Source organism: Terrapene carolina, unplaced genomic scaffold (assembly GCF_002925995.2).
Source record: "Terrapene carolina triunguis isolate 2854851 unplaced genomic scaffold, T_m_triunguis-2.0 Scaffold189, whole genome shotgun sequence".
Lineage (NCBI taxonomy): Eukaryota > Metazoa > Chordata > Testudines > Emydidae > Terrapene > Terrapene triunguis.
This window is the reverse complement of record NW_020664540.1, coordinates 3,963,103-3,989,707: the sequence shown is the minus strand read 5'-3', so window position 1 is coordinate 3,989,707 and position 26,605 is coordinate 3,963,103. Positions and strand designations below refer to the sequence as shown.

At 42.2% G+C, this 26,605-nt stretch overlaps 1 protein-coding gene across 1 annotated transcript in view; it reads left to right on the top strand.

Annotated features, from left to right (window-relative positions):
- Window positions 1-19,588: 19,588 nt before the first annotated feature.
- Window positions 19,589-26,605, top strand: part of AKT1 (AKT serine/threonine kinase 1) — a 106,357-nt gene continuing 99,340 nt past the window's right edge. The window contains exon 1 of the mRNA XM_029912098.1: window positions 19,589-19,710. Within this exon, the coding sequence (XP_029767958.1) occupies window positions 19,665-19,710 (46 nt within the window). The 5' untranslated portion in view covers window positions 19,589-19,664. The remainder of the gene's footprint in view (window positions 19,711-26,605) is intronic.

Sequence of the window (26,605 nt, the reverse complement as noted above, 5' to 3'; positions counted from 1 at the left end):
GTACTTTGATCCCAGAATCATGTCCATCCAAGAAATACCAGGAAAACACTGATGTTTTTGCGGAAAAAAAATTGGACATCCTGCCCCCTCTCCGGGACTATGATTGCCCCATAGATTTGCTGCCCAGGACAAAGGCCCCAATGGATGAACATACACCATGTTTTAATCAGAACTGGAAACACTGTGCACCTATATCTAAGAAAATCTTGAGAAGGGCTTCATCTGCTAATCTACCTCCCCACTCGGGACACCAATCCTTTTTTGTATGGAAGAAAGATGGATTGCTGCAACTTTACATGGACTGTTGAGCCCTAAATCAGGTCACAATTCACAACCAGTATATTCTGCCTATTATTCCAGAATTGCTAGATTGCATGTGAATGGCCAGGATCTTCATGAAGCTAAAGCTTGAAGAAGCTTGCAACTTAGTGCACATAAGAGCTGGGGATGAATGGAAAACCAACTTCCAGACCCAGTACAGGCACTTTGAATACCTATGGTTTTAACACTGCCCCCGCAACTTTCCCACACTTTATGAACCACATGTTCAAGGACATATTGGATCAAGATGTCGTCATTTATCTCAACAGTAAGCTGGTATTTTCAGAGAACCAAGAACAACACCGTTGTCATGTCTGATCTGTTCTAGAAAGGCTGCAGAAGCACAGGTTGTAAGCCAAACTGGAGTTTTTAGGCTACATCTCTCCACATAGGACATTCGGAGGGATCCACAAAAAATAGCAGCAATCTGTGACTGGGCAGCTTCCCGGACCCCCGTGAATTACAACGCTTCACGGGCTTTGCCCATTTGTATCAGTGATTTATAGCTAAGGCTAAGATTTTGTCATGGATATTTTTAGTAAAAGTCACAGACAGGTCACAGGCAATAAAGAAAAATTCACGGAAGCCCATTACCTGTCCCTGACTTTTACTAAAAATATCCATGATAAAATGGGAAGGGGCTGGGCAGCTGCGGGGTGGCTGGGAGCTCTGGGACCCCACCACCGCTGGAGGCTCAGAGCTGCAGGGTCCCCTGCCCCCCGCGGTGGCAGGGAGCTGCGGGAGTCCCCCTGCCCCCCCCCACAATGGTGGGGAGCTGCAGGGATCCCCCCTGCCCCACCGCGGTGGCTGGGGAGCTGCCAGAGTTCCCGTGCCACCACAGCTGCCGGGGAACTGCGGGGGTCCCCCTGTCACCCATGGCAGCTGGGAGCTGCGAGGTACCCCCTCTACCCACAGCGGCCAGGAGTTGCAGGGTACCCCTGCTGCCCATGGTAGCTTGGGAGCCTGCTGCCTCAGGCGGCAGGGGTACCTCCCAGCTCCCTGCCACTGAGGAGGCAGTGGGACCCTGAAGCTCCCAGCCCCCAGGGCTGAAGTCACAGAGGTCTTTGGTAGTCACGGATTCCGTGACCTCCATGACAAAATCATAGCCTTATTTATCGTTGACTTCTCAGGAAAAATTGTTCCTCTGATTTTGCTCCTGCATAAGGCCATTCGGTTTACTTGGTCACTTGAAACCCAGCATGCCTTCACACAGTTCAGATCTGCCTTCATGATGGCCCCCATCCTGGTACATTCTGAACCAACCTGCCTGTCCATAGTGGAAGCTGATGCATCCAACATGGCCCTTGGGCAGTACTCTCACAGAAGCTCAGACCCCAGCAAGTTTTGCACGCACCGGTGCATTTTACTTCTGCAACCTCACCCCAGTGGAAAGAGATGACAAAATATTAGATAAGGAGCTGCTCACAATTAAAACTGCATTGAGGAGTGGCACCACCACCTTGAGGGGGCTTGTCACCCTACACAGGTCTTCACAGACAATAAGAACCTTGAGTATCTCTGCAAGACCTGAGTGTTAAACCAAAGGCAGCTAAGGTGAACCCTGTTTTTCTTTCAGTTCGAGTTCACCATGACCTACCAACCTGAGTCCTGAAAAGGAAGGCCGACGCCTTATTGCAAAAAGGAGAGCATTAACAGAAGGTGAGGAACCAAGCTCCAAGCCACCATGTCTCCTCAAACACAGTAATTTCCTCAATGTAGCAATTTGCCAAGTTCTGATCTCCCTTATTCAGTCCACCTCGAAGGAGAACCCCCTTGCCCAGGAGCCACTTCCTGAGCACTCAGGCACTTGAATGCACTGCTCCACAAAAAGAAGAAGTAACATATTTCTGTGGGTGCATGCATGCCCCTCTAGGGCCTCCACCTTGAGGTACTACATCTTTGTCAGGACATCCCACTGGCATGACATTTCAGTCATCATAAGACATCCCACACAGCCCCCCGCTTTTTCTACTGGCCCCGCATGACGACCAAAGTTGAAGCCTATGTAGGTTCACGTGAGCTCTGTGCCCACACCAAAACACCTTGAACCAAGCCCCTTGGTACTTTAATATCCCTAGAAATACCCCCAAAGCTTTGGACATCGATATTAGACTTCATTGTGGAACTCCCCAACTCTGACAGTCACACTCTCATCCTGACAGTTGTGGACTGTCTGATGAAAATGGACCACTTCATCCGCTGCAGCTGCCTTCCCTTGGCCAAGGTTACCAGCCAATTGTTGATAAGATGTATTATTTGTCTTCACATGCTCCCTGACCACATTGTCTCAGACCAAGACCCCAATTCACCTCATACTTCTGGCATGAAATCCTGCAACTCTTGGACTTCTATGCCTCTACCTCCACCACTTACCACCCTCAAACAGATGGACAGTCTGAAAGGGTGAACCAGGTACTGGAACAGTACCTCGGTTTCTTCACTGTCACCAAGGTAACTGGTACAACCTCTTACCACCTGCCTCGTTTTCCTACAACAATGTGGACCATGCCTCTATAGGAAAGAGCCCCTTCTTCGCAAATCATGAGTTCCACTCCCTATTCCACCCAGCACAATCAGCAGCATTGCTGAATCCAGCTGCCGCTGACTGGGTCCAACAAATCCATTGTACTCAGGAGAAACTAGAGAATGTGAAGAGAGCTTACAAGTGATATGCTGACCAGAGGTGCCAGGAGGCCTCGGCCTTCTCCTTAGGACAGAAATTCTGGCTCACTTCAAAGCATCTTCCATCCAGTAGACTCTCCCGCAAACTGGACCACCTGTTCTGGGACCTTTCCGGCTCTGCCAGAAAGGTCCCAGAACAGGTTGCCAGCAATCCAGTTGCTTTCAAATTACAGCTTAAGCAATCCCTCAAGATACACCCTGGATTCCATGTGTACCTTCTAAAATTCTATGCTGAAAACCCCTTCCCTGGCCAAACTACTCCTCCTCCTCCACCTGCTGAAGACCAGGACCATGAAGAATACAAGGTGCATGCCATCCTCAATTCCAAATGCACCTGAGGATGCCTATACTACCTTGTAGACTGGGAAGGATATGGATCCAAAGAGAGAACTTGGGAACCTGCCTTCCCATCCACGCCCCCAGCCTGGTGAGAGAGTTTCAAAAGCTCATCCAGACAATCCTGGCCTGGTTGCACCCCGAAAAGGAGAAGCCTGAAGGGGGGAAGTCATGTAAGAACAAGAGGCCTAGAACTGAGGACTGCAAGGTCTGAGCCAGGCACTACTTCCTCATTACCACATGGAAAGGTACCACCAAAAAGTACTGAGAGGCTAAGCCCTGCAGGAAGTCCCATCCTAAGGGGGATGAATAACAGTCCTTTGTGATTTGCTGGCACTCTCCATATAAACCAGGAAGGCATGCCTGGGACTTGTCTAAGCAATGTAGACCTCTGGTATGCTTCTTTCTCAGACCTCACTCACTGCTCCTCTATGTGATTTGCCTGGATCCCAAACTCTTGGCTCTTGACCTCAGCCTGGTTCCTGACCCTGATCTTAGTTTAGAGCCACTGCTGACCCTGGTGCAAGACCCTGGCATAGCGTGACCCCACTTCTTGCCTGATGAACTCAGTTTGGTAATGGCCTCTGATTTTGCAGTTTTGACCTGGCCTGGTCCCGGTATGACTTGACTCTCTGGCACAGATTCTGAGCAGCCCACTCCAGGCTGCTCACAACCCAGCCGTGAGAGACAGAGAAACTGCTACTGAGTTCTTCAGAAGCATGCCTTCCTCCCCCTTCTCCAGCTGAAGAAAGCATACTGCCTCCTCAATGTTCTCAGGCTCTGTCATCTTGCAGGAAACAGGGACTAGAAACCAAACATAGGTCTCCTATAAGACTATGCAGAGTGCTTGTTCAAAGCCATTGGGAAGTACTTCCAACAAATGCTTTAGTGGGGACTAGTCCAAATTTCCATCTTTTAAAAATATCAGTTTAATCAGCACTTTCAGATCCTTGGATCAAAGTCATTACAGAAGTGCAAACCAAATAATAATTAATAATACATTAAATTATTTACAATGTAAATTTCTCACAATCAGGAGTTTTAATGATCCATGTGACTATATATCTATTAAAAAAATCTTCCTAGTTAGTCAACTATTGTATGGCTATTCCAGAAATATCTATTTTTAACATCCCTTCAAACACTGGACTTTTACAGTTTAGAACCATAGTTGTTGATTTCTAGGCTTGGCACCTTGAAGTTATGTTCTTTCATTTTTGTTTTTCTATCAAGTTAGATTTTTGGCTAATCCAAATTCATCTTTATTTAAAAGGTGCAACTACCTAGGCTGAAATCCTAGCTCTATTGAAATCAATGGTAAAACTCCCATTGACTTAAGTGGAATCAAGAGTTCAACCTCCATCTCTTTATCGGTGCTTCTTTAGTTCAGTGTAATATATCTTTTAAAGACAGAGGAACAAAATCACCACTGGCATATAACACCAGTGGATTAGCACCTGTTATGTCAAGGGTTAATTTAGTTCTGATGCTTCAGTTTGCTCTCTGATTTTCTTTCCTGTCATTCGATATAAACATTCTCTCTGAAGTTACATAATTAAAATGTTTTAAAATAAACTGTTTAAAAATTGTCATAAAATTATATCTTATCTCTATATTTCTTTAGCAATGGATTAGGACAGAAGGGCCTGTCTCATACTACTCCATTGATTTATATTCTGGTAATCCATCTTTTCTTTGCCATTAACCTATATATTAAGTACTTTTATGGTAATATAATACCAGGGGAACGGTTTGTACAACTTGTCTCCTAGTATTTGATAAACCAGAGTAAACAGACGTGAAATTTGAGGAAGTGTTTAGGGAAACCTAGGGACTTCCCTGAAGAATAGGGATCAAAGACTGTAATGCCATTGGTGATAACTGTATTATAAAACTCATGATGTATGCATTTATAACAATTCCCTAGTGATTTCATTGTTCTTAGAGAAAAAAATGCCATGTTTTTCTTCACTCCTTAATACACATCCCAACTGTTATTGCAAAGCAGCCACTTCCTACTTTACCTAGGTATTTTATCTATAGTACTGTCATATTTTCTGGAGCTAAGCCTGAATCTCAGCCTTAAATCTAAACACCTCCAAAACTTTGGGGAAGTTCAGATCCAGAACTTTGCTGTTTGAACCCATTTCTAATATCATTGTAAATAAGCAGTTGGTAAATCTAAATGATCTGTTGCTGTTTTAAAATACTTCCTTTTTAGCAAACAAAATGAGGTTTCTTTTCCTCTCTCAGGGCTGATATTTGCCTTTGCTTGTGTGATCTTACTTCTTAATCTGCTGCTTTATTAGTGGGGGAAACCCTACAGAACTTATTCTCCAAAGTGATTGGGGATCTTACCCATCAGAACAAGATTTGGTAAAAAGGGCAAGAAATGTAGCCCATATCCTGCAATCAGATCTGTTAGCACAGCCCCCTGGTCTGATTACAGAACTGGGGTCATAGAAAGGAAATTAATCCATTAGACTAACTTTCTTCTAGATTCATCTATTAATTTTCATTCAGGTCTATTTAATATACTACAGGCTCCACACTTTGATTTTTAGCTTCCTTTTAATCCACCAATGTAAGTGTTAGAGATACCTTCTGGTATTCAAACTCATTTTAATCTACAGCTAAATATATTCTTGATATTTAGTAGCAAGCATAAGTGTGCTTACAAACCTGGGAAAGAAGTGAAACAGCAGGATTTACCACTGCTTCTTCCCTTTCAGTGCATTTACATCCTGCAGAAGGCAAAAATGTGAGGGTCTATCCAATGCACATTGATGTCAATGGAAAAGTTTCCAGTGTCTTCAGCAGGTGTTGGGTCCGGCCCTAGATGATGTGGTATGGCATGTACCACAGTTTCTTATAAAACCAGCTGGTTTACACATCTGAAGTAGCAGATTTAAAAATTTATGCTGATATACTCAAGCATATATCAGTAATCAGTCATACGCCATATAATATCAGTAATGCTTCTTCATCAGGACGAAAGAGTTATAGAGATGTTTTGATTGTAGTTTAAGTTTGGTGGAAAAGGAGAAACAAACACTCCCTTTCCCCTGACACAGGAGAGAATGAAATCCAAGCTCCTCTTTCCTGCTAGGGATTCTCTTGGTGCTTCATTGTTGTGGGGGTTTTTTAGGAGTTTTTTGTTTTGGGGTGGGGTGGGGCGAGGGTTACGTACAATGATCCATTAGACACTCTGATACCAGTATGGATTTTAATATGGCTAAATGTAAATGTGTACAGCTGGGAACAAAGAACGTAGTCCATACTTACAGGATGCGGGACTGTAGCCTGGGAAGTGGTGACTCTGAAAAAGATTTGGAGGTTATGGTGAATAGTCGGCTGAACGTGAGCTCCCAGTGCGGTGCTGTGTCCAAAACAGCAAAAGTGATCCTGGGATGCATGAAGAGGGAAATCTTTAATAGGAAAGAGAGATTATTTTACCTCTGTATTTGTCACAGGTGTGAGGACTGCTAAAATACCGTGTCCAGTTCTGGTTCAAGAAATATGTTCATGGAGGTTAAGTCCATTAATGGCTATTAGCCAGGATGGGTAAGGAATGGTGTCCCTAGACTCTGTTTGTCAGAGGGTGGAGATGGATGGCAGGAGAGAGATCACTTGATTATTACCTGTTAGGTTCATTCCCTCTGGGGCACCTGGCATTGGCCACGGTCGGTAGACAGGATACTGGGCTAGATGGACCTTTGGTCTGACCCAGTATGGCCGTTCTTATGTTCTTATATTGATGTATGAAGTATGTTCAATTCAAGAAGTATGTTGATAAATTGGAGAGGGTTCAGAGAAGAGCTATGAGAAAGAATTAGAAAACCTGCCTTACAGTGAGAAACTCAAGGAGCTCAGTTTATTTAGCTAAGCAAAGAGAAGGTTAAAGGGTGACTTGATTACAGTCTGTAAGTACCCACACGGGGAACACATATTTAATAATGGGCTCTTCAATCTGGCAGAGAAAGGTATAACACAATCCACTGGCTGGAATTTGAAGCTAGACAGATTCAGACTGGAAATAAGGTGTAAATTTCTAACTCATAGAGAATAATTATTCTGGGGAAGTTCTATGGCCTGTGTTATACAGAAGGTCAGACTAGATGATCACAATGGCGTTGGAATCTATGAACCATTGTGGTGGCCATGGTATAACTACTTAGATAAACCCATTAGATTAAATTGTGAGAAGAAAATAGGTACCACAGGATATGGGGTTTGGTTGCTGATTTCAGAGAATGTTTATAATCATTCAACTGATAAAAATAGCACCTGTATACTGAATAGATTTGCTACCTTGTCTATTCAAAGTCAGATCTGCTGACTTTATTGACGCTAATACGTTTTTATCCCTTTTTATTTGTGTTAGCAGTGCAGAGTCAACTGAGCTGTAGGAAAGTGTAATGAATTCTTTTCTGGCTTCTACAGCATCAGTATACTTGCTAACTAGGTTCCTGTTACAGAAACTTCAATTATTACTGGTGATTTTATGGTTCTGAAAGAACTGAACTTGACTCTCACAACCCAACTTGAGTTTTCAGCTGGGAAAACATCTTTTAACTAGTAAACAAGGCAAATTTGATATGGAGAAACAAAAAATACATCAGTCGCATTTTCACAGAATCGCTTTTCAGAACAGAGCTGCACTAAAACTCTTATAAATGATTGCAATATAGTTAGCAATGGTTCAAAACACTGCAGGACTATAATTTTAAAGTCAAATGTTGTGGCGCATTATTATTGCAGAGTCAATATTATCTAGTGACTGGAACAGAGCATTGGGATTCTGGATTCCTGGACTCCATTCCTTCAACCATTCCATTGCCACTGATTCCCTAAGCAAACTGGGACAAGCCACTTAACCGTTCTGTGCCTTAGTTTACTTGTTCTTAAAAGGGATATTAAAATACCTCATTGAGTTACTGTGGTGTCTATCTAACTAATTAATATTTATAAGACACATTGGGAATCTTGAACTAAAAGCACTTTACAAATGCAAACCATTATTGTTTTATAATATTTTGATAATAGATGGCACTATCAAGGTATTTTAAATGTCCATAGATCTAAAGATCTGTTCAATCCAATTTAAGATCATTGGAAATCACTGTACCTTAATAATTAACTTCATTACCTTAGAACCCAACTAGAAGTGTAATAATGATGAGAAAATATTTAAACCCCTTTCCTGCAAATGGATTGGGCCTTAGATTGTAAACTCCTTCTTAGATTAGGTTGTAAACTCTCGAGGCATCATTGTGTTTTAACAGCACCAACAAATTGGGTATTACTAATGATTGGGCCATCTGTGCACTTCTGTAACATAAATATTAAATAATAATAACTCTCTTGTTATGGGACTTCCAAAGAATTCAATTGGTATAATCAGATGTCTCCTCCAAAATTAATTTATGGGAAGCAGCATAATCTAGTGGTTTGCGCAGGGGACCATGCATAATAAGACTTGAGTTCTATTTTCAATGCAACCACTGTTTTACTATGTGATCATGAGAAAATTACTTACATACATGCTTACAGTATCAGGGTGTAACTTTAAGCATGTGAGTAGATCCACTGACTTCAGATTTGTCATCCAAAAGGGTAGCTCTGATGTGAAGTACTGTCCCACATTGATGTGTCAATAGAAGACATTTTAGAACAAACTGATAAATTAAACAATGATAGTCAGCAAGACCAGACAGTATTTACCCAAGAGTCCTGAAGGAACTCAGATATGAAAATGCACAACTACTAACTGTGGTATGTAACCTAGCACTGAAAAAAGCCTCTGTACCAGATGACTGGAAGGTAGCTAACATAACACCGATTTTTAAAACGGGCTCCAAAGATGATCCTGGCAATTACAGGCTGGTGAGCCTAACTTCAGTTCTGGGCAAATTGGTAGACACTATAGTAAAGAACAGGATAATCAGACACATAGATGAACACGATTTGTTGAAGAAGAGACAACATGGCTTTTGTAAAGGTAAGCCATACCTCACCAATCTATTAGAATTCTTTGAGGGTGTCAACAAACATGTGGATAAGGGTGAGCCAGTCAATATAGGGTACTTGGATTTTAAGAAAGCCTTTGACAAGGTCTCTCACTAAAGACTGTTAAGGAAACTAAATATTCCTGGGATAGGGTGACCAGATGAGAATTCCAAAATATTGGGACTGCCACAGGGGGAGCGCCTCTTCAATTGTTACACTCACCCGTCCGAGTCTTCGGCGGCATTTCGGCGGCGGGTAATAAACCTTGCCGCCAAACAAGGGGAAAAAAAAGCACACGATACAAAATATCGGGACAAATGGCATCCCGACCGTACTTCAGTCGGGACGTGGGACAAACTGCTTGATATCGGGACAGTCCCGATTTTATCGGGACGTCTGGTCACCCTATCCTGGGATAATAGGAAAGGTCCTCTCATGACAGCTTTCGAGATCCATGGATCCTGTCACAACATATGGTGTACCTCATCCAGTGCACTAAATGCCATAATAACTATGTGGGTGAAACCAGACAATCACTACACTCTTGAATGAACTCACACAGGAAAATGATAAAAGAGAAAAACACCCTATCACCTGTGGGTGAACACTTTTCACAAACCAATCACTCTATATCTGACCTTTCAGTCCTCATCCTCAAAGGAAACCTCCACAACACTTTCAAAAGATGAGCCTGGGACCTTAAATTCATAATTTTGCTAGACACTAAAAATCGTGGTGTTAATAAAGACACTGGATTTATGGCTTATTATAATAATCTGTAACTCTCTAACCCCCTCTTTTTGTCCCATGACTGCAGAGATGTTAATCTGCCCATCTACTTTGAATGGTCCCTTACAATATGTGCTAACTACTTATGCTAAACAATCTGTTCCACCTTGCATTTCACTCTGAAGCTGGGAGTCTCTGTCCTAGATCTGAAGCTTGTCTCTCTCACCTACAGAAATTAGTCTAATAAAAAATATTACCTCACCCACCTTGTCTTTCTTGGGCAACAACATGGCAGATGAAATTCAACACTGATAAGTGCAAAGTAATGCATGATGGAAAAAATAATCCAAACTACACATAGATAATGCTGGGTTCTAAACTTGCTGTTACCACGCAAGAAAAAGATCATGGAGCCACTGTGGATAGTTCTCTGAAAACTTCAGCTCATTATGCAAGCAGCAGTAAAAATGCTAACAGAATGTTAAGAACTATTAGGAAAGGGATAGAAAATAAAACAAGAAAATACCATAACCCATGGTGCACCCATTCTTTGAATACTGTGTCCAGTTCTTGTTGCCCCATTTAAAAAAGGATATAGTGGAACTAGAAAAAGTTCAGAGAAGGTCAACAAAGATGATGAAGGGTATGGAAAGGCTTCCATTGGAGGAGAAACTAAAAAAATTAGGGCTGTTAATCTTAGAAAAGAGATGACTAAAGGAAGGTATGATAGAGATCTATAAAATCATGAATGGTGTGGAAAAAGTGAATAGAGAAGTGTTATTTACCTTTTCCTACAATACAAAAACTGGGGGTCACTCAGTGAAATGAATAGGCAGCAGGTTTAATATAAACAAGAGGACGTACTTTGTCACACAATTCAGAGTCAACCTGTGGAACTCATTGCCATGGGAAGTTGTGATGGCCAAAAATGTAAGTGGGTTCAAAAAAGAACTAGGTAACTACATGGATGATAGGTCCATCAATGGATATTAGTCATGATGTTCAGGGATGAAACCCTATGCTTGGGGTGACCCTAAACCTCTGACTGCCAGAAGCTGAGAGGGAAAAATGGGCAGATCACTCCAACTGCTCTGCTCTGTACACTCTTCCTGAAGCTCTGGCCACTGGCCACTGTTGGAGACAGGATACTGGGCAAGATGGACAGTTGGTTTGAGCCAGTGTGGCAGTTCTTCGTATTTGTAGGAACAGAATCTTAATCTACACCTGTCCCTCTGCTTTGAGCCATACCATGCTACTCACTTTTGTAAAGTGCTTTGAGATCCTCAGATAAGTACAAAGCACAAATTTCACCATGAATCAAGGGAGAATTTGAATCAGCCTATTTGGCAACAGTTCCTGACTCATTTCATTCTATCTGCTCAGTAACATGCTCTTACAGCTAAAAGATTAATTCTAATGGAATGGGAAAATCTCTCTTTCTAAGATACACTTCAGTGGAGTAAATGGTTCTTGCAAGTATAGTTGTGGCTCCAGATCTGCAATTTGATCTATAGACCACCACTGTGTATGCATGAAGCCCCCTTGATTTCAGTGGATTCTTCACATGTGTGTATATTTGCATGCCTGAAGTCTAAATATGAAAAAGTCAAGTCTGTAAGGTGAAACAAGCAATCATCTTAATGAATAACTTTTTTTTTTGGTGAAGTGTATGCAGGAGGAGAATGAGGATATCAAAATCCTCCCTACACCATTTGGGGATTACTGCTGCTACCCTGTTTCATTTAGGATATTTGTAATGTATTTATTTATTACTTTCCCTAGTTATGATACTTCTGTCTCTTGTATTTGTCTCTCTCCCTGATCTGTAACTCACAATTGCCCATACTTCCGGTTGATGTCTGTCTATATGCTGTCCTCACTCTTTTTTTAATTGTGTTGCCAATCCCAAACATAAAAAATCATGAGTCATGCCCCCTCCAAAATCATGAGATTGGCTTAAAATTCATCCAATTTTAAAAAAATTCTGAACAGAATATTTTTTTTAGTTGACGTCTGCATTTTGAGCTTTTAGAATTCTCTTGAATCACATTTTCAGGCCTATCTCCAGAATCAGGGCTAAAAAAAACCTTACTTTTTAAAAAACGAAAACTGAGATTCTCAGATTACCAAATGAATCCAAGAGCTGGGGCTTTACTGAACACACCAAAGACTGGAAGAGTTGGCCACATAGCTTCTAGTGTTATTTGCATTGTGGTAACGCATTAACTGCATAGGGCCCCATTGTGCTAGGCACTGTACAAACATAACAAAACAAAACGCCCCCAAAAGCTCACAATCTAAGTCTGGCCAGTTTCCCTCATCTGTCACTGTGTGTTTGTCTTGTAGTTTGCCTGGAGCCGGGTGGGGGTCGGGGTCGAGCTGTGACTCGAGCTAATAAGGGTGGACTCTAGTCCCATCCATGTGCTGAGATCTCCTTTTAGTAAACACCAGCGTGAGTGGAAAGCAGCCCTTGTTATCACGATAAGGAAATCTACGGGCAGGAAGCCAGTAGAGTTCCCCATTCCTCCTGCAGCATGCAGAACACACACCTTTTATTGTCGAACCGCAGAGTGTGCGTGTGAGTGTAAGTGTGTGCGTGTGAGAGAGAGTGTAAGTGTGTGCGGGGGGGGGGGGTCCGGGACAAGCGCTTCTGGAGCTGCAGAAACTCCCCCAGCCCAGCCGGGCTGGCTCTGCAGAGGATTGATTCCGCGGGCGGTAGGACCCCGCAGGCATCGCCGAGGCCAGACAGCGGCTCCCCCAGCCTGTGTGTGTGTGTGTGCGAGAGGCGGAGAGGAGGGAAGAGGCGAGCGCAGGCTGGCGGAGCCGGGAGCGGCTGCAGCAGCCCAGCCTGAAGCGAGCGCGGCGGGTGGGGGGTGGCTGGGGCAGCAGCAAACAGCTCGGGGCCCGGCCGCCCCCTCTGCTCCCGGAGGCTGCCCAGCTCCCGAGCGGCCCCAGCCAGGCCAGCCCCGCTCCGCTCCGCGCCGGGCGGGCAGCGCAGCGCAGGCGGGGGTCCGGCCGGCCGGCGCGCTCCATGGGCTGACTCCCCGCGAGAGGGGGCGGAGGAGCGGCCGGGGATGGTGAGCAGGAGGCTGCGCTAGCCCGCTTAGGCCCTAGCGCCGGAGCCGGAGGAGAATCCGCCCGCGGCCAACCCCCATCGCCGCCTCTGCTGGGGCTTCTCCGCTGCAGGCGTGTAAGTGCCCCGCTCCCCGGGCGCGGCGGGAGGAAGCGCCGGGGCCTGCTCCGCCCGGCCAGCCGGGGCCGGCCCCTGGCGCATTGCGCGGGGCGCACGCCGGGGATGGGGGACGGGGGACTGGTGTGTGCGGCTCCCCCGGCGCGCACAGTGACCCGCCTGGGCCTCGGCCGGGGGTTAGCGCGCTGTGGTGGCGGCGGCGGCGCCCCACCGGGGTTAGCCTGCAGGGAGGAGAGGTGGCTCGGGGCTGGCCCCCTCCAACTTACTCCCTTTCTTCGCTCTGCCTGGGGGCGGAGGGCTAGGGCTTTGCTAACAGGAAGCTGCTGGCTGTGCTGGGAATCCGCACATGAAAGTGTTTGTGAGTGAAGCTTCTGGGGTCTCCCACCAGCGGAACGAGCGCTGGGCTGGATCCAGCCTGGGATCTCCTTCCTTGAGCCCCCCACGTCCCCCCAAATGCATGGGTAGGAGCTCGGTTGGATCTTTCTTCGAGCCTTGCTTGTTGGATTCCTTGGCAATAGGAGCCCTTTGGTTTTCACAAGCCTTTATGTGTGTCGGCGGATATTGCCATGTTTTTAAGGCTGTTGACTGCTTATAATAGGTTTCTAAGTCTCCCCAAAAGTTATGACTCAATTTAGGGTAGAACTATAACCAATATAATCAAGTTGGTTTCCCCCCTGCCCACCTCCAACTTCTGTAATGACTGAATTGTTCCTTGGAGACTTCTAGCACCTTCACCTCACTTCAACTTCATTGAAAAACACTGTGTGTATATGGGTGTTTCCTTAATCTGACCTGTGTATTTTGGACTTGTTTATCATAACCAATATGGAGATGCATTAGAAGTTTTGATATGGTGCCATTGGTACTCATGTGGTTGTAGCCTTGTTAATATTTTTTGCTTAGGTGAAGTTTAACTGTATTTATTTCCCTTTCCCAATATATAAGAAGCAAATACCTCAGTTTGTTTGTTTGTCTTTACATCATTAAATGAACATACATTTTAAAATGCAGTTTTTAAGGGGAGTTGCTGGATTAAGTATACTATAATATTTTTTTACAAGTGAAAAATGTGTTGTGTAGCTACTAGATAACTTTATGTAGCTGTTAATTTCATAGTGACAGCCAGGATATTTACCATGACACAGTAGTATGTATGGATTTAAAGACTTTGCCACTATCTTTCACTTTTTGAATAGGTGGGCTTTCGTTGTTTTGCAGATATTGTACACAAATTCTTGAAAGTATGCAGTCACTAATTAAAAGTGTCCCAATTTATTATGTAGTACCTAGAGCTCTAGCATTCACGTGCAAGTTAATAATATTTGCTAGAAGTAATTTAGTTGAGAATTAAATGGATTTATGACTTGTTTTATCTTTACAAAGGATGGAACAAACCATTTGTTTACAAATGTGTTCCCTCTGATTCCCTTGTACAGTCTCCCGACTCTATATGCTCATATAATTTAAAGCTTGTACAAGAATTTTATAAACTATAAATTGGCTTGTTTCTCACTTGAAGGGCATAATAAAAATGTAGGGGTTCAGGAGAAGCTGTCCCCCTTCTGCACCCACAGTCAGTTTTACCCTGCTTAGAGTTTGTCCACACTACAACCAGAAGAGATAGGAGAGCTAAACTTGTGTAGTAGCCCTCCCACTCCACACCTTGAACAGAATGATCACTCCATCTGTTGGTTCTTAGACCATTAAAGACATGAGAGCAGTAAGCATTGCAAACTGCAGCTTGGAAGTCTAGATTAAGTTTATGGAGTCACAGAAAATGGAACATGTGTTTTACAGTTTTCTTTTTCTCTCAACTTGTGATTATATTGTAGCTTGCAATATCTGGAAAAACTTTTCCAAGCCTTATCATAAGCTCCATGTATAATGATGACAAAATACCTGTTTTGACATGGTGGTGTCTTAAGTGGAACATCTTCTAGACTAATGGAGAACATCAGTAATCACACACAATTGATGGCCCACAACAGGATTTTCAAAATTAAGCCGAGATATAAAGCTGGTTGTTCATTTTCTGCTTTCTTGAAAATTAGTCATTAGGATTTGATGGCTGTGGGTCGGCTTCTAGCTCCCCACATCTGCCATGGGTATAGAGCCTGAGAACACAGTGGAATTAGTGGTTCTTCTTATAGAAATGATGGTGGAATTTGTGGGGCTCTAACACACAAGTCAAGGCAGAGATAAAAGGGTGAGGCTGGAGGATCTGTTACTGCTTGGATCTACCTGTTGTATTAATTTAGATGGACTAAATGGGGCAAAGGTGTTAACACAACCTAGTCACTGTCCAACATTAAACAGTATTAAGTGAGGTCCAGGGTTTGATATACAGAGACCTCAGCCTGCTTAGCATCATGGCAAACACACCATTAAAAATCCTTTTAATAAAGATGAATAAAAGAACGAAAAACAGTTTCAGACTTTAACAGCAGCACCAGCAACAACAGCTCCAGCTCATCTGGACTAATTTCTTCTCTTTTCCCCCAAAGGACAATTATTACCATCTTTGAGCCCACCCAAGAGCCTGCCAAACAAGGGGTTGTTTTTTTTCCTTCTAAAACTTTCTCCAGCTAAAGGGAAAGGGAACAAAGGATATTGTTAAAATGAAAGCCTAATACTTTACCTTTCAAATGCTTTCACTGAGGATAGGGCACTGCCTACAGAGTCTGCTGTTTCCCTCAGGCTGCAGTTGTGACTGCAGAGTGGTGGTATTTCCCTCAACTCTGTTACCAAGATCCCAGTATGTTCCCCCTGAGCATGTCCTGGCTCCACAGATTGCACAGGAAATGAAGACAAAATAAAATCTCTTCCCGAGCAGGAGAGCGCTCTCTGTAAGAGGAGAACAGGTGCATCTCTTAATTTTGTAGGGGGCTCCTACAACAGGGAAGGGGCACATTTGAAAGACAGTAAAAGAGAGCACCCTGATTAGGCAACTTCCTGTCTTAAGAGGCTGCCCCAAATATATTGAGTATAGCTCTGCTTTCTACCTTCTATATTGGAAGATTAGTTTGGGTGGTCCCTTAAAACAGCTTTCATTATGCTAGTACATAAGGAGGTGATGTATCTTTCTAAAATTAATAGCGTACAGAATTTTCACAACTTAATTTTATGCACATACTTATCAACTATTCCCTACATTGATAGAATAATCAGCAGTGAGACAAAAGGTATTATTTATTTATATAATTAATTATTTATTGTATTTTAATCTGTCTGAATGATGAGTACAAGTGGTATTTTGATCCTGAATAAGGTGTCATAGAAACAAATCTTTTTTTTTAAAAAAAGAGAGAGAGAAAGGAGGAATTGTTCATCTGCAGCTCCTGCTATCACTCAGTCACATGCAGATACAGTCTAGAAAGCAAGCCATAGTCACCTCAGATAACTTCTATTCACTGGGAACCATTCCTAAAGTTACTTAATGAGCCTTATGATCATCCATTTTTTCAGCTTGTGCAAAAGGCAAACCTTCCATTTGTCCATATCCACTAATGCATAGATCCACCCAGCAGAGCTGACTTCCTCTTCCTGTGTGAGATCTTTGTGCTACCATTGTGTCTTTCAAAAAACACCTCTCTCTCTGTCTGTTGAATTGCACTGGATATAATTTGGATGTGCAATTAAAATTGCACCAGGTATAATGAGGTTATGCTAGATACAGCTTTATGTCCAACTGCAGTGTGTACTGTTGGGACAGTGGTAAGACATCCCACCTTCCCGTGTTATGAATTGAAGATATTTGAAATGAGTTTGCTCTCGCTATCACACACAGACCAGCATAGCTGGATAAAGAATATAAGGCCAGACTCTGGCCTCTTCTGCATGCTGGTATAAAGGGTAATAGGGGCCCTCTTAATTCTTTGTGCCATAGTGCCACTTCAGTGCACAGAGCCACTGTGTTATCTCCCCCTCTCCCCAAAGAGGCTGGGAGGGAGCAAGGATGTGCCTGTCAGTGTATAGTTACACCAGCATATTGGAGAGGGTATGTTGTACTAAGTTCATGCTGCCACTCCCTCCCTGGAACGGGGGCAGAATGACTCCCAAATCATGATCTCCCTTCTGGGCTATTTCAGGGGTAGCGGAATAAGATGCTGCTACTTACCCTGGGCAAATTGACAACCACGCCCATAATAAATAAGGTGGTGCTATGCAAATAGGTAGGTTTGTGAATTCAGATGGATGTGGAGTAACCTAGCCTGAGACTCCAGCAACCTTTTTGTCATTGTTTTTTACTTCTTCTAATCAGGGGATTAGCCTTCCTACTAATTAGTTATTTTGCTTTTAACTTTCTCTTTCACCAAGTGACTCTGGAAAAGGGGTTGGCTGCTTATTTCCATTGTTTTAAATTCAGCGCGTGGGTATGATGTACAGTACCCTGACCTGTTGTGGCATAGTGTTATACCAATAAGTAATGTGTGTTAACTTTCACACAGCAATTCCATTTTCAGACTTTAGCTGTGATAATCATAGGGTTTTTATTCAACACTTTGCAGATAGCTCAGTATTTGAGAGAAGGCTTTAAATGAGGTCTGTTCTCCCATTGATGCCTAGGTGTAACTGTCAGTAGGTGTGAGGGAATAACAGCCCATCATGTTTGTCCAGTGTTATCTTAACTACATGTCACAAGGTGCTTGTCCTAAGATAACTTCTTGGTGAAACTCATCTCCATTTTGTAACATATAATTCTCCTATACTTGTCTGTGACATTAAGAAATTCCTACATGTCTATGTTCCAGTATCCAATTTTTGTATTTTCCCTCCCCTAGGCAAATCTCAGGCTTGTTTCTTAGAGTTGATAAATATAAGAAGTGAGAAATGGCAGATTACTAACTCGGAAAAACAGTGAATTATTTATTTATTTGAGAACTACAGGGTGTAACTTCTAAAGATTTAGAACTCTGATAACTGGTGGAAGTTCATAGAAATACAAATAGGGACCTGACCTCATTTCTCTCACAACTCATCCCACTCAAAGTTGCACAGTTTATATTTACAGTGATTGATATAACTCAGATTTAACTTCATTAGACAGAAGCTCTGGCTGGCTTAGGGTACTGGCAATGAAATATGGAACCTCCCATCTCTATCAGATGTTCAGTCCCAGTCCAGGTTCATAATGACCAGAGGTTGTTACCGTCAGTGATCCTCTCAGTGGATAACATGAAATTAGTTGACCTTAGTCCAGTTCCTAATGGACCGCTATCCCCATCATGACTGGTATGTTTGTTGCCAATCCAAGTAGAGATGTCATGGACTGAATAGGCATAAAGATGTGGTCCCTTCAGAGAGGAGAGAGGCAGCGTAAATTCCAGTGTACTGCGTTGAGTGGCAGAGGGAGGTGTGTCTAGTGGGCGGGGGACAGGAGGGGCTTGTTTTAATATCTTCACCATTATCTGGAATTTGGCATAAATTATGTTTGAATGATACTCCCTTGTTATACTGAACTAGGTAAAGTTGCAGATACCTCTGAGGACTGAGAAATTATAAAAAGAAACCTGGAGAAATTGGCAAGGTGGGCAGAAAATAACTAACAAAATCAGTTTCAGTTTGGAAGATAATACAAGGTTATAGTTCTGGAAAGAAAGGATTTTCAGTGAGGGAGTGAAACCTGGAAAACAGACCTACTGGTGATAGTGGAGAGCAAACAGAGAAATATAACAGGGAAGACCAAGGAACACAGTTTGGGGCTGCATAAGAAGAGACCTCAAGCAATAAGAGCAGGGGATGTAGGGGCTGATTTATGACGAGAGAAAGTTAAATGATTTTACTCAAGATACTGTATGCTCATTTAAGAGGGGAGTTGAATTGCTTAGAGCGGTCAAGAGGATAGGTCTGGGATGAATTTAACAGGGAAAACTGAAGTGGAATATTAGGAAAATCTTCCTGACATTGAGATGCATTAGGCTGTAGAAGTCTCCCAAAGGAAGTGGTGGAAGCTTCCATGCTGAGGGATATTGAAACTAGATTGGATAAAATTACTGTTGGGGGGTAGTTTTCATTGGTGGGGAGATGGAAGAGACCTGGATTAAGTCTTGCAGTCCATGTCAAATGTAGGGTTCGTACTGACATTGCTGTATCTGTTGAGTGAATAGGCAGAACTTCTTCAAACATTCACTTTGGCAACCCCATTCTTCCCCCAAATAAAAATACTTCTGAAGAACAAATCCCTCATTTAGACTTTGTAATCAAAACAGCTATATAAACTACCTTCTGTTGTGTTTCTTACTGCACATATGTGAAATGCTGCAAAACTTTTTTTTTTTAATATTTCTAGAAATAGCTGAAAGAGAGAGGAAAGAAGCCCTTTCCGCTGGAATCCAGACATAATAGTGGGGTGATCTTTCAGCAGAAACTCTTTTTTTCAAGAGACATTCCTGCCATTATGAATGAAGTAGCAATAGTGAAGGAAGGATGGCTTCACAAGCGAGGTAAGTGTCTTTTCCTTCCCATTTAAAGGAACACTGTCTGTTTGGCTCAACCAACAAATTGGCTTGGTCTCACCTTTAACAGCATACCTTTAAATAGCTCTTCCTTATTTTTCTCTCTTAAAATCTGACCCTTCCTAATGGTAAATATACATAGGAAAGATGTATGACTTTCCACAAGGCATGCAAGACTCTGCGAAATGTGTGTATTATGTTTTTCTCAGAAAACTCAGTATCTCCACCATTTGGTTTGAAAATTATGTTAATAGAAAAAAAGAGGCTCCTTTAAAATAGAGAGTTGAAAGTTGAACTATTGCAAAGGTGGGACAATTTATTTTGTCTCTATGGCAGGGGTTCTCAACCTGGGGGTCACGAGGTTATTACATGGGGGGGGTCGCGAGCTGCCAACCTCCACCCTAAGCCCCGCTTTGCCTCCAGCATTTATAACAGACTCATAGACTTTAAGGTCAGAAGAGACCATTATGATCTTCTAGTCTGGCCTCCTGCACAACACGGGCCACAGAATCTCACCCACCCACTCCTGTAACAAATTCCTGGCCTATGTCTGAGCTATTGAAGTCCTCAACTTGTGGTTTAATGGTGTTAAATGTATTAAAAAGTGTTTTTAATTTATAAGGGGGGTCACACTCAGAGGCTTGCTATATGAAAGGGGTCACCAGCAAAAAAGTTTGAGAGCCACTGCTCTATGTAGATAACTTATCTGTAGCTGTTCTATCTATGAGCATGTGTGATTAGAAAATATAATTGTCTCAAGGTGAATCTTCATTTGGACAGCAAGGAATACAATGATTATTAGCTGTGCTATGATCCCACAGTAGATTTATTAGTGAATGCACTCTTTGGTGGTTGTTTTTTTTTAAAACCCTACCACTCATTGTACCCAAGACATGAGCAGTAGCATTAATTTTGCACACTCCATGTACATCTGTTTTAACACTGGTAAAATAAAACTTTATTAAAGTCCTTCTGTATGAGAGGTGGGGCAGAGAGAGCTGAAATATAACTGACATAGTAATTGCATGTCCTTCTATCCTGTTGCATTACTAGACATTCCCCCACTCCCTGAAGGTCTTGCTAAGAGTAAGTGAAATTTTACTGTATGCTTTTTTTCCTTAGGAACAGTGTTGTTATGCTATCAGGTATTTGGCTTACCTGTTTCTTTGTACTGTACTATTGCTTCCTGGAAAGGAGAGAACAACATTAGGCGCTTTTTATAATCTCATCATTTGTTGTAGACAACAACAGATTTTGTATCCTCTGGATTTTGTATCCTCCAGCTTGCTGCTTGTGCAGACTCAGGATTTTTCTGGAAAGTTTGCAACAACAAAGTAATGTAACCTGAAGGTGCAAAGGTACAGAATAATTATTGGGGGAAGAAGATGGCATTCCTTATCATAACCTTGATAAAGGTTAAGGATTCTTCTGCAAGAATAAAATTGATAAAATCCATGTTATTAAAATAAAAGGAAAATTATTTTTTCTATAATCTGTTATACCCTTTAGTTTTCCATTCTCATCTGATGATTGGTCAGGAGAATTTGACATGGCCATATGAAAGCACTATAATTTTTTATTCAGTTTTGTTTCAGACAGCATTTATGCACCTAAATGTCCCCTCTCTAGAGCTTAGTGAAATGTATAACATCTTAATTCATGTCACTGGATAGTTCTGAAGAATCTAAACTACCTTTTGCAGTAAATATATTTGAGAGAGACATTTTGATTGGGTAAAACAAGGCAAGGAAAAAATTACTTACATTTCATTTTCCAGTTTAGGATCCTAGACATTCTTTCAGTTAAAGGGACACTGTGGACTTAAATCACATTTCTGCCTGAATATATTTTTTTTTTTATACCTAGTTACAGCTAACATGACTATAACTGAAAGAGGATGGAGGGAAATGTGTATTTCGTGTGCGTGCGCACATTGACTGCACTTTGTCGATGCAGTTTTATTGTAGTCAGTCTTCCTCGGTTTGCGTGGGTCTTTCTCACAAGAACGGTGGGAGAGAGAGAAACATTTTTTTAAATAAGAAAGCATGGTTGTAAATCCACAGACATTGTTCAAGGTGGATTCAAGGGCAGATGTAGTATCCAAAACTATTTTTATCTCTTTTTTTTTTTAAATTTTTTAAACAGTCTGACTAGATTTCAAGCTGACAATGACCCTCAATATTGAAAATTGAATTTTCTATGCTTCCTACGATAAAAAGATAAGCTGAACACAAGTACTGGTTCTTCGTACTTTGAAATATTGCTGGGGGGTGTCTTAGGCCTGGTCCACACTAACCCCCTACTTCGAACTAAGGTACGCAAATTCAGCTACGTTAATAACGTAGCTGAATTCGAAGTACCTTAGTTCGAATTTACTGCGGGTCCAGATGCGGCAGGCAGGCTCCCCCGTCGATGCCGCGTACTCCTCTCGATTTATCGCGTCTAGACAAGACGCGATAAATCGATCCCAGATGATCGCTCGCTTACATCCGGACCAGGAAGTAAGTATAGACATACCCTGAGTTCTAGATTCTTTAATTGATTTCTAGATCCCTTTAGAGAGACTTTATTGCCCTCCAGCACCAGAGATTATAATCTGTAATTTAATGTGACAAGACCACCTGCTGAGCACGTGTGTTGTAACTTTTTTTTTTTTTTTTTTTTTTTGGTGGGGTAAATAGTAGTGTATGCTGTGTATTTGAGATTCAAATTCAAATTTTGTGCTCGGAGTTTGCATATTCATCTTGATGCTTTGCATCTAAGTAAACCCCATTTATTTATCCTGGTTCCCCCACAGCTTTTCCCCTCTTTCTGTCCCGTCCTGATGAATACTCTGGCACCTATTTCTTTCCACTTCAGTGGTGAAACACAACTGGTAATGTTACTTCACTAACCTGCTGATGGGAGATTTCAGAAAGCGACGCAGTATCCCCTTCTTTGCTTGCCAGGAGACCACATGTGCTAAGCTCCACTATATTCCGAGTTTCATTGGCAGCAGTGATGAGATCGGTTGAAAATTGATTCACTTGCATGGAGGGAGAGAGGCTGGTCCATGAGTGTGGGTTTTTTGTTTGTTTTTTAAGTGACTTCACATCTACAACGCTTTGTTATAGATCTGCACTTGAAAAAGAGCAGATTAATTTGCTAGTTCTGCAAGGCTAAATGCTCCAGCCAAAGGATGTTTCCAAAACTGATGCCTGGTACTGTGAGCTTGTGAAAGAAGACATAAACAGTAATTACTGTAGGGAGGGACTACAAAGGGAGGATTACAGATATAGTAAACGTATACAGTTTGTCTTTTGGGTAACAAATAAAACCGAGATCCTGACTGCTTGCGGTCTTTAAAGAGTCCATGGTTCTTTTCACAAGTGTAATCAGTGTTAACCTCAGCGACTGGCCAAATGCCAGTTTGGGTAATTATGTTCTGCCTACCTTAAATTCCCTCCACAGTTTCAGTTGGATAAGGTATCTTTTAGTTCCTGTCCTGCACAGTAGAACAGCATGGCTGTGTGCAGTTAAACAGTTGCTACATTTCACCCCAGCGGTGGCTGCGTTTCAGTGGTTGCAGTGATTTGTGTATGTGTAAATCAGTTTGCAAAGGGCTTTGGAGCCCTTCTGGATGGCAGGTGCTCTATATGCCATTATTATCTAGAGCAGGTGTTTTTGGCCTGGTAGAAATAGAAATAGCATGAATTTCTTGGGTATCTTTCTTGCCTTTTTAGTTTTTGTTTCAAAGTCAAAAATATAAATGGAGAAATGAAATTCAACATCTTTTTCTGTGCATGTCTGATAGTTCCTGGCAGTCCCATGAGTCAGTCACTTAAAGGAAGTGCCGCTTCCAAGTAGTTCAGATGTTTATTTGTGGAGAGGCCAGTGGTATCTATCTCCATGACACTTCTAGCCTCAGCCAATCAGATGTATAAGAATTCATGAATGAACTCTTTTTTTTTTTTTTCAATTGGCAGCACATAGCTCTGTAACCCTAAGCAGGATGGAACAAGTGCTTGCTCATCAGCTATGCATATGAAAACAATAGTTAGAAACCCTGACCTCTCTTTGCAGGATTTCTTAATGCACGTGTGGAAAACTTGGAGTGGAGAAACTTAGACTTTGTCATGTTTAGGGGTGTGTATGTGTGTGCGCATACAGTACACGATGTTACATTGGTAGAGGGACGAGACATTGGAGGCTAGGATTTTGTCTTGTGGCAAGGCATAAGGGGGGAATTAATCTGTATAAGTCCCATGACCAGTGATTAAATAATATGTGGGAGGGAGGAGAAAATCATCTGCTCTGAATGCTTTTAGTTGTTGGAACTCAATGTTACTGTGTTTCTAAATGTATGTCAGTGGTACCCAGAGATTTGGATGGATGCCCTTTTATGTGGAATTTCTTCTAGACTGAAGTAAATACCAGTCTCAAGGTCCTAATGATTTCCTTTTCCCATTTTCATTCATCTGTCCACACTAGTGGGTCCTCCCAAGGTCAACTCTCCATCCCTATATCTGCCTTTCCCAGTGTGTCCTATCTTCTGTCTCTCTTATTTAGATTCTAAACTCTTTGGGGAAGGGATTGTCTCTCTTGTATATAGTGTATACAGATGAGAATTTTGTCAGGGCTAAGCAAGGAGATAAGAATCCTCATGGGAATCTCAAAGCAGTTACAAATTTACACATGGATTTTGTCCACCAAAAGGTACCAAATGTGGTGGTGGTATTTTTAAACAGTGAACACAAGCACTGCACAGCAGTTAAGCCAGCAAGTATAGAACACCTTATCCAGCAGAAACGGCAGAAGGATTTTAGGCATGTAGACTGAAATTACCCTATTATGTATCTGGCTGACCAACAGGCAGATATTACCAGAACTTTAATGACAAATGGCATCCTGTCTTATCTGTAAGATAGTGCTTCCAGTAGCAAGATGCCTTCCACTGGCACACTGGAGACTTGATTCTGCTTTGACATGGAGGGACCATTACCCCCTGTTGAATAACCAGTGTTCTTCAGACATCTCCAAGCCAGGCATTGACCTGTTGCCAACCTGATTATCTTGTGAGGTCTGTTGTAATCACAGCACAAGGTGACTGCAGGATATGCATAATTAGACCATTGGATTGTTGCACACTCCATTCACGGAGGCAGAGTAACATGGCCTAAAATACTTTAGCATTGTTACCCTGAGAGCCAGTCAATATTTTTAACTGTTCATCTATTAGTATCAATTGAACCAGGGTCACATGACCATGTTTCCCCCAATTGGCTTGTTTGGCAATCCCAGGGATACAGTGTTACTGCTCCCCTTCAACTTGTACTGCTTTTCTATTCTGTTATCATCTTGCCCCCTACTTGGCCCTTCAATTTTTGGGGGGTTTTCGTCTCTTCCTGCAATGTAATTTTGGACTTTTCCCACTGACCTGTGCAGCTAGAACCTTTAAGGTTCAGATTAGCTTAAGGATCTGCTGACTTTCCTGGTATTTCAAAGGAGTGACTGTGGCACCTGATACAAAATATCTTAAAACACATCTGGAGATGCCAGTTGTAAAGTATAAAGATATTTCAGAGGAGAAACCAGGGTGATAAGGAAAGGAATAATCTAGGGGTTGAACAAGAAATGAATGTGTGTGTGTGTGATTCATAATGAAGGGAAAGGAGTTGCTGTTTCCTTTGTTTTAAAGAGAATAACAAAATATATAGCTGAAGGTTTGTAGCTTATAGGGAAATCTGTTGCTATTGAGGTTTGGGGTTAAAAAGAACCTTTGGTAAACAAAATGTTAGTCTTTGGCTTTGCACGTTGCTCACTTTTTTAACACAAGGGGCAATAGTTCTGTGCTGTAGCTCTCAATTTCTGTCTCTTTCTTGTCCTGCTCTGGGAGTAGGGAGGAACCAGGAAATTATAGACCAATAAATCGGATGTCGGCGGTAGGCAAGATGCTAGAGACATTAAGAAAGGATGAGATCACAAAACATCTGGAGAAATAGGTGATAATGGCTAGACTATTTTAAAAAGTAAATCTCAACTGATGGAATTATTTTTGGAGAGATTGTAAGAAGCAGGAATGAGTGCAAAGCACCGGAGATGGTCTGTTTTGGATGGCAAAGGACACAAATGCACAGTGTTAGCCAGTGCAACATAGGTGGCATCAGCACTGAACAGTCAAAAAGGCTGACTGAAGGGAGATTAAACATTGCTTGGAGGAAGAAAGGGCATGAACAGGCTACCCTAGGAGTAGAGCTAGTCAAAAACGTTCCAACAAAACTTTTTTTCAATGGCAAATATCTTTCTGACCAAAACAGCTTTTGTTATGAAAAGTTTTTATTTTGGTCAAAACTTTTAGTTTCTTGGGAATAAGTTTTTAATTAAAAATAAGTGAATGCTTCTGTTTTGAATTTTGAAGAAATGAAAATGTCTCACTCCCCACCCCCCTCCCAAACATTCAAGAATTACATTGGGCCAGATTCTTTTCAATATGTTTATAAATGACTTGCCATGGAACCCTTGAGTAAGCATGATACTATATGCAGTGGTTCTCAAACTTTTGTACTGGTGACCCCTTTCACATAGCAAGCCTCTGGGTGCGACCCCCCCCTCCCCCAATAAATTAAAAACATTTTTTAATATATTTAACACCATTATAAATGCTGGAGGCAAAGCGGGGTTTGGAGTGGAGGCTGACAGCTTGCAACCCCTCAGGTAATAACCTCGTGACCCCCTGAGGGGTCCTGACTCCTGCCCCCCAGTTTGAGAACCCCTGCTACATAGACTTTCTGATCAAATGATACAAAAAAGAGATCAGATGCTGACACCTTGATATCTTATGTTACTATGCAGTGCATTAGATTAATGCCCTCTCACTATACCTCTGGAAACATAGTTCACATTT